General features: G+C 43.2%; 1 protein-coding gene across 7 annotated transcripts in view; it reads left to right on the top strand.

Annotated features, from left to right (window-relative positions):
* phka1a (phosphorylase kinase, alpha 1a (muscle)) overlaps nt 1-13,628 on the top strand; it is a 44,906-nt gene that overhangs the window by 19,641 nt on the left and 11,637 nt on the right. For 4 of the 7 annotated variants that reach the window (XM_033983643.2, XM_055229186.1, XM_055229185.1 and 1 more), the window contains exons 12-24: nt 311-418; nt 978-1,056; nt 2,619-2,753; nt 2,834-2,943; nt 3,758-3,902; nt 4,344-4,422; nt 4,909-5,069; nt 7,466-7,636; nt 8,310-8,404; nt 8,801-8,946; nt 10,926-11,079; nt 12,054-12,212; nt 12,466-12,595. In XM_033983643.2, coding sequence (XP_033839534.1) covers nt 311-418; nt 978-1,056; nt 2,619-2,753; nt 2,834-2,943; nt 3,758-3,902; nt 4,344-4,422; nt 4,909-5,069; nt 7,466-7,636; nt 8,310-8,404; nt 8,801-8,946; nt 10,926-11,079; nt 12,054-12,212; nt 12,466-12,595 — 1,672 coding nt within the window. The remainder of the gene's footprint in view (nt 1-310; nt 419-977; nt 1,057-2,618; nt 2,754-2,833; nt 2,944-3,757; nt 3,903-4,343; nt 4,423-4,908; nt 5,070-7,465; nt 7,637-8,309; nt 8,405-8,800; nt 8,947-10,925; nt 11,080-12,053; nt 12,213-12,465; nt 12,596-13,628) is intronic. The other 3 variants (XM_055229189.1, XM_055229188.1, XM_055229190.1) reach the window with 1 other exon arrangement.

Genomic DNA, 13,628 nt, shown 5'->3' with positions numbered 1-13,628 from the left:
GTTTGTTTAAAGTGCGAGCAAACTTCTCTCAAACGGGGACAGTTTTTTTTCCCGTTTTGACTTATTACAGTTTTGTTTTTGTGTGTCTGTGTAATCCCGCAGTCGTCCACGTCTGATCCATTGCAGAAACTGGACAACTGGACAAAAATAGTAAAAGTTTAGGTTATTTTCAGTGTATTTAGCTCCTCTTTTCAAATCGTTATAAGGCAGTGTCCACCAGCAATCTGACCAGAACCGAAGACGTAGAGAATTGAGTTTTTCTTTTGCTGTATATTTATTACGTGACTGATTTTTCCTTCTGTTTCTGCAGGTGGAGGAGGAGTACGAGAACCCTCACTCGGTGGAGAGAGTCTCTGTGGGAAAATGCCCTTTAAAGTGGGGCCAGTCTCTGTATGTTTTAGGAAATCTGCTGTCAGAGGTGAGATTTCTGTGGACCGATATTCTCCTTAGCCCTCGCGCTAGTCGAGGTACGATGACGTAATTACATCGTTTTACATTTTGTTCACCGTAAACCGCGAAATTGATCGTGTTTATCGTAGAAATTTCAGCTCAAAACTGCAGAATGAAAGCGGCAAACTCCAAATCAAGCAGCGGATTTTCATTTTTTGTGTTTTTGTTTTGGAAAATGGGCACTGACACGATCGCCTTTAAGCAGGATTTTCCCCAAAAATCAATTCTATACGTGCAGAATTGTTAATAAATATGAGCTGTAATACATAAAACAAACAGTTAATGAGTTATAGATGTTATTTATTTGATCCGCTACAGCTCAAATCTTCAGAAAAGTACAAAAAAATTACAAAAAGTTCCCCACTAGAAGAAAGAAAAAGTACCACGTGATATAAGGCCTAACATTTTTGAACCTTTTTGTGTACGACTTGAACTAATCTCAGTAGGTACAGAGCTGGATTATTGCACATTTCCACATATATTTGATGTTTTCTTTATAATTTATGCAGTCTTGTGTTTTGTCGTAGGGTTTCCTGGCTCCGGGTGAGGTTGACCCTTTAAACCGCCGCTTTTCCACAATCCCCAAACCGGATGTGGTGGTCCAAGGTGAGAAAAGCAACTCTTACTTTATTTAGGAGTAAAAAGTGACATTTTAGTGCAGTTATAATCTTATATTTGTACTAGGGCTGCAAAATACTGTCAAAATTAAATCCAACTCACAATTTGAATGAACACATTTTTTTAAATAACATAATTTCTTCCACAAATAACATAATGTCCCGTCTTATTCTGCGTAAAAACGTCTAACCCTGTAGTTTAAATCCGTACAAACATGATCTGAAATGTGATTCTTGTCTTAGTTTGTCCGTTCAGATTTCAGCCTTTTTGTTAATTCTGCTTGACTTGTTAAAAATGTGAATTAGAATTGCACAATTAGGGAAAAAATATCTATTTGTGTGGGGGTTTTTTTGGACAAATGCTGCGATTATGATTAAATTTGCGATTTATGTTTTAATAAAATCATTGTGTTTACACTTTGTTGCAGCCTTTTGTGATTTGCTAATTGGATCCATTCAAACTCATTTTAATTTGATTGTGGTTATTCTTGCAATCCTAGTGGGAATACTTTTATTAAAACTTAAATCACAAATGTAATCACAATGCGTATCATAAAAATGGCAGTTATTCTTACCCAAATCGTTCAGCCCTGACTTATATTACACAAACTGGACTCTTGTGAGCTTTTATCCATGTTAAAATGATGTTTCCTCCTCAAAAACAGACCTGGAGTTGTGTTTTTGTTTGAGTAACTCTTTATTATTAGTCTGTCTACATCTCCAAAGCTCAAAACGCTCTGTTCCACCTTGTGATGTCATCAAGTGGTAATTTTCAAGTTAACAGCTGCTTTTTACCTTTAGTTCAGTAGTAGATTGGGCAATTCCAGATTCGCTGAAATGATCCAAATGATTCTAGAAATGAAGGTGTGTGGAGTTTAAAAACACAGTGAAGCACTTCCTGTATCACCACACGATGACATCACAAGGGGGAACAGAGTGTTTTCAGTTTGAGAGAAGAACTAAATCTGCAGGGTTTGTGCGTTAAACATGTGAGAATGAAACAAAAAAACACAACTCCAGGTCTGTTTGTGACGAGGAAACCGTATTATAACATCAGAAAATAGTGTAATGTGGTCCGCTTTAACTTCACATAATAAAGAAGCAATATGCAACATCCGTAACCTAGCAACTGGGTAGAAAGAAAAATGTAACCTAGCATTTTTAGGGTATGTCGTTTTGGTGACGTTTGATCGTTTTACTTTCTGGTTGGACATAAGCAGCAGATATGACGTACGTAGAGGGGATTTCATAACGGTTACCTGGCAACCATAATGTAAACAAAGGTCAAAACAGGTGGAGCACTTCCTGTATTACCACACGATGACATCACAAGGGGGAACAGAGTGTTTTCAGTTTGAGAGAAGAACTAAATCTGCCGGGTTTGTGCGTTAAACATGTGAGAATGAAACAAAAAAAACACAACTCCAGGTCTGTTTGCGACGAGGAAATAACGTTAGAGCATAGATCAGAAAACAAAAAACCGTGTCATACAGACGTTTTTAATGCAGTATTTTGATAATCCTGTATTTGTATATTTTCTGTTCTGTGTAGTTTCCATTTTGGCCGAGACGGAGGAGATAAAGGAGCTGCTGATGAAGAACGGCATCGACGTGGAGACGGTGGCCGACATCCACCCGATCCACGTCCAGCCGTCCAGAGTGCTGAGCCACATCTACGCCAGGCTGGGTACTGCGTCAGATACCCTCCCCGTGTGTCAGATGCCCTCCCTGCTTAACTGTTTCTCTGTTTTTTTTTCTTTGTTCCAGGTCGTAACCCTCGCCTGGGTCTGACAGGGCGCCCCTACAGGAGGATCGGGGTACTGAGCACGTCTAAGTTTTACATCATCAGAAACACCATGTTCTCCTTCACTCCTCAGGTACGACACGGAAAGACTTTACTTTTACACAATCTAAAAACAGAAACGGAACTTTACAGACGGTATTTCATCTATAAAGGTTCTTAATGTGAAATGTATTATTTATTAAAACACCTGTAGCCTGCACTCTTACGGTTTTAAATTAGGTACAACGATCAGATCACGACTGAACCCGGTTGAGCCATCGTGTCCGGTGTTTTTGTACTGAGAATAAATCCACGTTAGAATTATTATCAGTCTTGTTTGGTTTGAATGTGTTTACTTCAGATCTGGGGACACAGCAGTGACGGAAGAAGTACTCTGTTTTTTACATGATTGAAGGCAAAAATTACACTTGTAAAAATCGCTTGAAACATGAAAATATCTACTTAAGTAAAACTATTGAAGTACGTCTTTAAAAATGTACTTAAAGAGTAAAAAGTAAAAGTATTTTGCGCAGATTTTGAAGTTTTATAAAGCTTGAAATGTAGGGATTTTGATACACATTTGTTCTGACTTTTGTTCAACAGAAATAATTAAGTGAATCGTTTTTTCTACTTATTTTTATTTGTATATTTTTGTTTGCTCGGGTTATGAACGTCGCAAAAAAAAAAAATTGACTTTTCAGCAATAAAAAATAAAAAACTTTGACTGAAAAGTAAGATACCTGCTCTCACATGTGAAGTAAAAGTATCTATTTTAAAATTTACTTAAGTACAGATACCTAAAAATTTGCACAGTACTTTCTTATTTTTACTTTGTTTTACTGGAATTTAAAATCAAAATCTGACACACACTTCATTTAATTGTACGACGTCATTATTTCCCCGTGCAGTTCATAGATCACCAGCAGTTTTACATCGCCCTGGACAACAAAATGATCGTGGAGATGCTGAGGACGGAGATCGCGTACCTGGCCTCGAGGTGGAGGATGATCGGACGCCCTACGGTGACGTTTCCCATCTCCCAGACCATGCTCAGTGAGGACACGACTATCACATTCACAAATCCGATAACACGTCGCGTTTTTAGATCACTACGTTACCTTTAGTTGGTTTAAAAAGCACAGTATTCACCAAAACAATGTGTTGGTTTAATTAGTTTCAGTTTCATTTGTGACGTTCTGCATCTCTGTCGCTTGATGTTCTGTGATGGGAGGGGCCGAGTGGTGGGAGGGGCCGTACCAGGAAGTAGAACCAGGAAGTAGAACCAGGAAGTAGAACCAGGAAGTAGAGAGCTTCCTGGTTATGTAGGCTTGTGGGCGGAGCCTTAGAACTGTAAGGAGGGTTCAAGTAGTGTTTGGGACATTGGTGACATCTAAAACCTCTTGACGCACGTTTTTGATGAGGGAACGACGTTAAAACACGGTAGAAAGCCCCCAAAAAAATCACTTTAATAACAATATGATGTGATTCTTGCAGCGGAGGACCACACAGACCTGGACCCGGCCGTTTTGGCGACGCTGAAGAAACTACAGGACGGATACTACGGAGGAGCCAGGTCACACTGATGTTTATTTACTTTGTCCAAAAGCGGTTAGCACTCCGTGACAAGTTTGTGGAACCAATCACAAACAAATAACGATAAGGTTCATCATTTGAGGATCATAATTTTGGAGATTTCTTTCTAAAAAAACGGTGAATCTGCCCTAGAGTTACACAGGCCCCGCCCTCCATCTGAGATTATGACGTGACAAATTGTAGAACCTGAACACAACATATTAGTCATCGCAATTTTCGGTACATTTTTTTGTAAACTTGCCTTTTCTGAATGTAAATACTTTGCCGTTTAACACAAATAATCACCTAATTTCTTCCTCCTAAGTCTTCTGCGTCTGCTCCAAACCATCATCTTTGTTGATTTCTCCGTTAAAAAGCGCCAAACTGATCACTGACCATTAAAAATCCAATACGTTTTGATCAATTGCTCATTTCTATCAACAAAAATTACAATTAAAATGTTAAAGAGTCATTTTTTTGAGTCCAGGATCCAGACCGGGCGATTGTCGGAGCTGATGACCACTTCCTGTTTCGCTCACCTCAGCTTCCTGGATGGTAAGGTCCCCGGCAGCATGCCCCGCCCACATGACGACGATGACGGTGGCGAGGGGGAGGAGGGATACGTGCATGAGTTACGCTGTGACGATGGTAAGAAACACAGCCATGGGTTTGGGGGGGCAAAGGTCAAGACAGCCAAACGGACATTTAGACAGTCTGTGATTTGAAGAAAGAGATTAAACTTATTTTTATCATAAATTGAATTGTGGGGGAAAATATCCAGAAGAAGTTTTGGAACAGATAATCCACTTTAAAGGTGCACTATGTAACTTTTGTGGTTGAGGGTCCGTGACCATCTGCTTGTCTATGTATTACAGTATGGGATTAAACGAGACTTGATCCATAATCCAACATTTAGGACTAGAAAATATCAAATTTTCACTGAGAAACAAACAAGAACTTTTTTATTCTATCTGGCAGCCCTTTATTGATTATTTTAATAATAGATGAATACAAGACGGTCCTCCTATTTGTATAAAACTGTAGATGTGTGTCCATTTATGTATGTTTAGGTGCAGGTATTCTGGGTTTTTTTTCTTTTTTTTTTTGCTTCTCATTTATTTAAGTATGTGTATGTATGTGTATGTATGTGTATATATGTGTGTGTGTGTGTGTATATGTATATTAATTTATTTTTTATTTATTTATTTTCTTTACTTTTATTTAATTATCTTGTTCTATTGTTCAAAAACGCAATAAAAATAGTTTAAAAAGAAAAAGGAGACTTAATCTGCTGAGTGAACTTTTAAGAGATTTTAACCATTTTATCGTCGTTTCCCTTCTGTTTTACGTTCTCAAAGTTGTATTTAGAGTGATTTATGTTTGAGTAATGTTTATTCTCTGTATTTAAGACGTCATTGCTCAGATCTAATTCATTATTTTGTTTATTTGATCAGTGATATACGTAGGATTCGCCAGCATTACATCGTCATTTCAGCTGCCCACCACAGTTTTCTTTGCACGTGTTTCTTTTATTAAGTCGTTTTAGATCAATATCGTGATTTAAAATGTCTAAATTACGACATAATATTCCACTGGTGTCATTGATTATAACTGTATAGCAGATCTAACCATCCTGACACATGGTTTTATCGCTGAAATATCTTAAAAAGTGCGCATTCCCCACAGATCTGACTTGGTTTCTATTGAGATTGATAAGTTTAATGCCATACTAATACATAAATACATGCGTACATACTAACTCCAGGCAAATTATCTCCTCTATGACAAGCAAGTTCCAGATTTCCCGCCAGAAACGTTACGTAGTGCACCTTTTAAAATGAGAAAACATATTTACATTTTTATATTTTTAGTTCCTTTCTGTATCTAAACAAAGCTGTTCTGACCGTTTCTCTCTAAATCAACATGGCCGACGACTGCAAAACTGTCTATTTATTCTTTATTAAACGGACGCTTGGCTAATACCAGTGAAATCCATGCTTATTTAATCCCACATCTTTCCTTAAAAACAAGCAAAACTACAATGGAGCGTTGACTTTAATGGGCTTTTTTGCAGTCTGAACTTGAATACTAACAGTTCTGTCGTTCCCCCTGCATCTGCATGAAGGAGTGCTCACAGTTTGGGCTGAAACAAGCTAATCGATTAATCACAACTTATCAATTATTGAGTTATTGAATTAATCGAAGTCTTATACGCACAGAGAGACTGAAATCTGAACTTTAAACTAATCCGAGAATCTCATGCAGTTCAGAGCATGTTTGAGGTCTAAAGTGCACGGTAAGCAGCTTTTACACAGAATAAGACCCCGTGGGAGGGCATCTGACACACAGGGAGGGCATCTGACACACCGGGAGGGCATCTGACACACAACACAATAATGTCTAACCTGTCCTACGCACTAAAGGTACAGTATGTAACTTGGAACCACGGAAATAGAAAGTTAAAACCAAACTTTACATAGATTAAGATTTATTTATGCCACGTGTGTCAAAGTCAAGGCCCCCGGGCAAAATGTGGCCCTCCACGTCATTTTATGTGGCCCACAACAAGATAAATTAACTGTCTTGACTGTCTTAAAATGTGAGTTTATCAGGAGATACAGTTGTACAGACATTTTTTTTTACATCTATGGAAATGTATGTGTGATATTTGTAACATAAATAAGAAATAAATACAGAGACAGTTAATGAACGAGTTAAAAAAGTAGATGCATTTATTTTACACGTGGCCCTTTAAGAGCGACCATTTTGCTGATGTGGCCCTCGGTGAAAATGTGTTTGACGTCCCTGATTTATGCCATACTGTGGATTATTGCAGCCAAAGAAACATTTCCATGGAAACGGGAGGCACAGTATGGACACATGTGTTAATATATTTTTCATTGCAACAAACAAAGTCACTGCATGGAACATTTTCATTTTGGCCGTAACAAAAAAGTTGGTAACAGTTACACTATTTTTTGTTTTTAAAGAGATAAACGTTTTTAGTCTTGCATTTGTGTCGTGTTCCCTGCTTCGTGTTTCAGAGGCCGACGACCTGGCCCAGTATTTAGATCATCTTTTGGCCCACGCGACTCCTAAAAAAACTCAAACCCAAAACCTTGCGGTGGGAGGGCTCAGCCGCTTCAAGGCTGTGGCCACCAAAACCAAAGAGATGGTGTCACTCATGAACAAGGCTCAAGATCTCAACGTGCACAGTGAGTCTAAGTTAGTCCTGGTTTAGTCCTGGTTTAGTCCTGGTTTAGTCCTGGTTTAGTCCTGGTTTAGTCCTGGTTTAGTCCTGGTGTAGTCCTGGTGTAGTCCTGGTTTAGTCCTGGTTTAGTCCTGGTTTGTTACTGGTTTAGTCCTGGTTTAGTCCTGGTTTAGTCCTGGTGTAGTCCTGGTTTGTTACTGGTTTAGTCCTGGTGTAGTCCTGGTTTAGTCCTCGTTTAGTCCTCATTCAGTCCTGGTTTAGTCCTGGTTTAGTCCTCATTTAGTCCTCGTTCAGTCCTCGTTCAGTCCTGGTTTAGTCCTGGTTTAGTCCTCATTTAGTCCTCGTTCAGTCCTGGTGTAGTCCTGGTTTAGTCCTGGTTTAGTCCTGGTTTAGTCCTGGTTTAGTCCTCGTTTAGTCCTCGTTTAGTCCTCGTTCAGTCCTGGTTTAGTCCTGGTTTAGTCCTCATTTAGTCCTCGTTCAGTCCTGGTTTAGTCCTCATTTAGTCCTCGTTCAGTCCTGGTTTAGTCCTGGTTTAGTCCTGGTTTAGTCCTCGTTTAGTCCTCGTTTAGTCCTGGTTTAGTCCTGCTTTAGTCCTGCTTTAGTCCTGGTTTGTTACTGGTTTAGTCCTGGTTTAGTCCTGGTTTATGTTTAAATAACTGGTGTTGTTTTCCTCGTAGACGTGAACATGTACCTCCCAAACAAACTGTTCAGGACGCGGCATCCGTCCCTCAACCTCAGCATCCCAGAATCCCCTGCTCCACACAAGACCGAGGTCCGCCTCAGCCGCTGTGCCTTTGGGCAAAACACTTCATTCACCACACTACAGCCTACTTGAGTAATATTCTACAGAGTGTAACAGGGCTCTTGAGTAAAAGTTTAGTTTCCTCTTCCTCCTGTGAGTGACACGTGACAAAAGATTTATTTTTATGAACTGATTAGAACATTTGTGTTTTTAGCTCCTTCAATATGATTTAACTTGTCTATTTTTGTGTCTATTCTTTAAAAATACCACATTCTGGGCTTTATTTAATGTTTAGTTCTTCAAATTTCAAATCAGATGTTACGTCCCGAGTAAGTTAGTACTTGGACCACTAGTGTGTACTTCTTTAATAGTATGTGCAGTACTAAATGTATGTACGTATTTACCTAATTTACTCTTTGTCCGCAGACTCCGGAGGTGACGGTGACTGCAGAGAGTGGGATTCCACGAGATTCTTCTGGAGCGATCGATTACAACGCCCTGGTCCGACTGCTCAAAGAAACGCCCTGTCTGCAGGACCAAGCAGACATCCTCTACATCCTGTTTAAAGACAAGTGAGGTTTACACGTATGAGGAGAGGAGGAGAGGAGGAGAGGAGGAGGAGGGGAGGAGGAGGAGAGGAGGGGAGGAGGAGGAGAGGAGGAGAGGAGCAGACATCCTCTACATCCTGTTTAAAGACAAGTGAGGTTTACACGTATGAGGAGGGGAGGAGGAGAGGAGGAGGAGGAGAGGGGGAGGAGGAGGAGGAGAGGAGGAGGGGGAGAGGAGAGGAGAGGAGTGGAGGAGCAGACATCCTCTACATCCTGTTTAAAGACAAGTGAGGTTTACACGTATGAGGAGGAGAGGAGAGGAGGAGGAGGAGGGGAGGAGGAGAGGAGAGGAGAGGGGAGGAGAGGAGGGGAGGAGGAGGAGAGGAGCAGTCATCCTCTACATCCTGTTTAAAGACAAGTGAGGTTTACACGTATGAGGAGGAGAGGGGAGGAGGAGAGGAGGAGGAGAGGAGCAGACATCCTCTACATCCTGTTTAAAGACAAGTGAGGTTTACACGTATGAGGAGGAGAGGAGAGGAGGAGGAGGAGGGGAGGAGGAGAGGAGAGGAGAGGAGAGGGGAGGAGAGGAGGGGAGGAGGAGGAGAGGAGCAGACATCCTCTACATCCTGTTTAAAGACAAGTGAGGTTTACACGTATGAGGAGGAGAGGGGAGGAGGAGAGGAGGAGGAGAGGAGCAGACATCCTCTACATCCTGTTTAAAGACAAGTGAGGTTTACACGTATGAGGAGGAGAGGGGAGGAGGAGAGGAGGAGGAGAGGAGCAGACATCCTCTACATCCTGTTTAAAGACAAGTGAGGTTTACACGTATGAGGAGGAGGAGAGGAGGAGGAGAAGATGAGAGGAGCAGACATCCTCTACATCCTGTTTAAAGACAAGTGAGGTTTACACGTATGAGGAGGGGAGGAGGAGAGGAGGAGGAGGAGAGGAGGAGAGGAGCAGAGGAGCAGACATCCTCTACATCCTGTTTAAAGACAAGTGAGGTTTACACGTATGAGGAGGAGAGGAGAGGAGAGGAGGAGAGGAGAGGAGCAGACATCCTCTACATCCTGTTTAAAGACAAGTGAGGTTTACACGTATGAGGAGGAGAGGAGAGGAGGAGGAGAGGAGAAGAGGAGAGGAGGAGGAGGAGGAGAGGAGTGGAGGAGCAGACATCCTCTACATCCTGTTTAAAGACAAGTGAGGTTTACACATGACACGGAGAGGAGGAGAGGAGGAGGAGAGGAGGAGGGGGAGAGGAGTGGAGGAGCAGACATCCTCTACATCCTGTTTAAAGACAAGTGAGAATTGATACGTATGACACAGAGAGGAGGAGAGGAGGGGAGGAGAGGGGAGGAGCAGAAGATGAGAGGAGTGGAGGGGAGGAGCAGAAGATGAGAGGAGTGGAGGGGAGGAGCAGAAGATGAGAGGAGTGGAGGGGAGGAGCAGAAGATGAGAGGAGTGGAGGGGAGGAGCAGAGGTGAAGGTCATATGGAGCAAAGAAGGAATAGAGAACACAGGAGAAGAGAGGGTCAGATGGAGCAGAGGAGGTGTCAGATGGTGCAGAGGAGGTGTCAGATGGTGCAGAGGAGGTGTCAGATGGTGCAGAGGAGGTGTTAGATGGTGCAGAGGAGGTGTCAGATGGTGCAGAGGAAGCGTCGGGCGGTGCAGAGGAGGGTCAGATGGTGCAGAGGAGGTGCCAGATGGTGCAGAGGAGGTGCCAGATGGTGCAGAGGAGGTGCCAGATGGTGCAGAGGAGGTGCCAGATGGTGCAGAGGAGGTGCCAGATGGTGCAGAGGAGGTGCCAGATGGTGCAGAGGAGGTCTCTTTCTCACCTCTCGTCTCTTGTCTCTCAGGGGGATGTCCTGGGACACTGGTCTCCATGGTAAAGGCAGCTCGGTGTAGAGGAGGGTCAGATGGTGTAGAGGAGGTGTTGGGAGGTGCAGAGGAGGTGTTGGGAGGTGCAGAGGAGGTCTCTTTCTCACCTCTCGTCTCTTGTCTCTCAGGGGGATGTCCTGGGACACTGGTCTCCATGGTAAAGGCAGCTCGGTGCAGACTCTTCTGTCTGACCTGTACCAGAGGGTGGGGCAGCTCAAGCACTGGGGCCTGATCCGGATGATCTCAGGAATGCTCAAGAAGAAAGTGGAGGAGCTGGACTCGGTAAGAACAATACAACCTAAGGAATAGACTTTAGACAACAGAATGTGATTTTAAATAAAAGTCACATGGTACTTTGTGTTACATCACACGTGTTCTTATATCTCTATCCTCTCCTGCCTCCTCTCTCCTCCTCCTCTCTCCTCCTCCTCTCTCCTCCTCTCCCCTCCTCTCTCCTCCTCCTCTCTCCCCCTCTCTCCTCTCCTCTCCCCTCCTTCTCTCCTCTCCTCCTCTCTCCTCCTCCTCTCTCCTCCCCTCCTCCTCCCCTCCTCTCCTCTCCCCCTCCTCCTCTCTCCTCCTCTCCTCTCTCCTCTCCCCTCCCCCCTCTCCCCCCTCCTCTCCTCCTCTCCTCCTCCTCCCCTCCTCCTCCTCTCTCCTCCTCCTCCTCTCTCCTCTCCTCCCCTCTCCTCCTCCCCTCTCTCCTCTCCTCCTCCTCTCCCCTCCTCCTCTCCCCTCCCCCCCTCCTCCTCCTCCTCTCCTCCTCCCCCTCTCCCCCCCCTCCTCCTCCTCTCTCCTCTCCTCCCCTCTCCTCCCCCCTCCCCCTCTCCTCCTCCCCCTCCTCTCCTCCTCCTCTCCCCTCCCCTCCTCCTCCCCTCCCCTCTCCTCCCCCCACTTCCTCTCTCCTCTCCTCCCCTCTCCTCTCTCCTCCCCTCTCCCCCCCCTCCTCCTCCCCCTCTCCTCCCCCCCCTCCTCCCCCTCTCCTCCTCCCCCTCTCCTCCTCCCCTCCTCCTCCCCTCCTCCTCCTCCTCTCCTCCTCTCCCCCCTCTCCTCCTCCCCCTCTCCTCCTCCCCTCCTCCTCCCCTCCTCTCCTCCTCTCCTCCTCTCCTCCTCCCCCCTACCACTCCTCCCCTCCTCCTCCCCTCTCCTCCTCCCCTCCTCCTCCCCTCCTCCTCCTCCTCTCCTCCTCTCCTCCTCTCCCCTCTCTCCTCCCCTCCTCCTCCTCTCCCCTCCTCCTCCTCCTCCTCCTCTCCTCCCAGGCGTGCTCAGACCTCCTGGCTCATCAGAAACACTTGACGGTGGGTTTACCTCCAGAGCCTCGGGAGAAAACCATCACGGCTCCGATTCCTCCGGACCTGCTGTCGGAGCTGATCGACCAGGCCAGCGACGGGAACATCAGCGTGGCCATCCTCACACAGGCGCGGGAACAAACGCTCACGGACAAACTATATTTAACACGCTCTCTGTTTATATTTATCTTCAAACATGTTTATTTATTTATTTATCTGTTAAAAGTCTAGAGCAAACAGACGAGTGCAGAGAAACATGGACATCAATACAGGATTTTACCAGTGTCTAAACTTTAAACTGATGATTTTACTCGCCAAAATCAATTAAAATGTTCTGTTTTCATGTGGTACGTGGCTGACCTTTGACCTCTGTCTCGTTCAGGAGATCATGGTGTACTTGGCCATGAGCATTCGGACGCAGCCGGACCTCTTCAGCGAAATGTTCCGGCTCAGAATCGGACTCATCATTCAGGTCATGGCCACGGAGCTCGCGCAGTCGCTCAGCTGCTCGGGTAAAAGGCTTTGGCGGCTCGCTTTTATTCACACGTTTTAAACATTTTCAGCTGATCCCCGGGCGTGTGATGCTAACTGGAGGCTCTGCTCTGTCTGAAGATTTGTTTTAACACGATCGGACCAGAAAGAACTCGAGAAACTACAAAAGGACGAGCTTATTTGTGCAGTTAAACATTTCTGAGCAACCAAGTCCTAAAATCAGAACATCCGTTTCCAAAATGTTTATATTTGTCCGGAATATTTTTTCGTTTTTACCCCTAGGAGCAAAAAACGATTGACAAATATTGGAGTGTGGTCGTTTAATTATTCACCGCTGATGGAGTCTAAGTCGATTAATCCTTTTGTTTCGATGTATATGAGACTACGACAGAAAGAAAAAGCGAGTGTTAGCTGAAGATTTGGTGTTTTTTAGGAAAGAGTCAGATTAAACTCATGATTCACAAGTTTAACCTCCTGAGACCCGGTGTTCTGAGAGTTTAGAATATTTATTTATTTTTATTTATTTAATTTTATTTATTTATTTTTTGTATTATTTTTTTTATTTTATTTTGGGTTTTTTTTATTGTATTTTAATATATATATATTTTTTATTTTATTTATTTTACATTTATTTTTATTTTTTATTTATTTATTTAATGTATTCATTTATTGTATTATTTTTTATTTTATTTTGTTTTTTAAAATTGTATTTTAGTATATATATATTTTTTTTTATTTTATTTTATTTTATTTAAAGGCATACGTCTTCCTGCACCTGTCAGCAGCACAAATGAGACACATTGATCCTAGAGGCACAATTGTTTCTCATTTTGTTTTTTACAATATATGTGTTCAAACACTTAATAGTTTTTGCAAATAAAGTCCTGCAAGAGCTCGGGTCTCAGGAGGTTAAGCTGTTTTTTTTTAATTTATTTTTTATATATAAATACATCGTTTCCTTGTACTTTTTCCTGCATAAATAGCAGTTTTCGCATGAGCTCCCCCTGCTGGTGTAGCCTTGCGAGCGCAGGTTGGGTCAGATACATTTTTAGT

The sequence above is a fragment of the Periophthalmus magnuspinnatus genome, chromosome 18 (assembly GCF_009829125.3).
Source record: "Periophthalmus magnuspinnatus isolate fPerMag1 chromosome 18, fPerMag1.2.pri, whole genome shotgun sequence".
NCBI classification, from domain to species: domain Eukaryota; kingdom Metazoa; phylum Chordata; class Actinopteri; order Gobiiformes; family Gobiidae; genus Periophthalmus; species Periophthalmus magnuspinnatus.
This window is presented reverse-complemented; position numbering and strand designations above follow the sequence as displayed.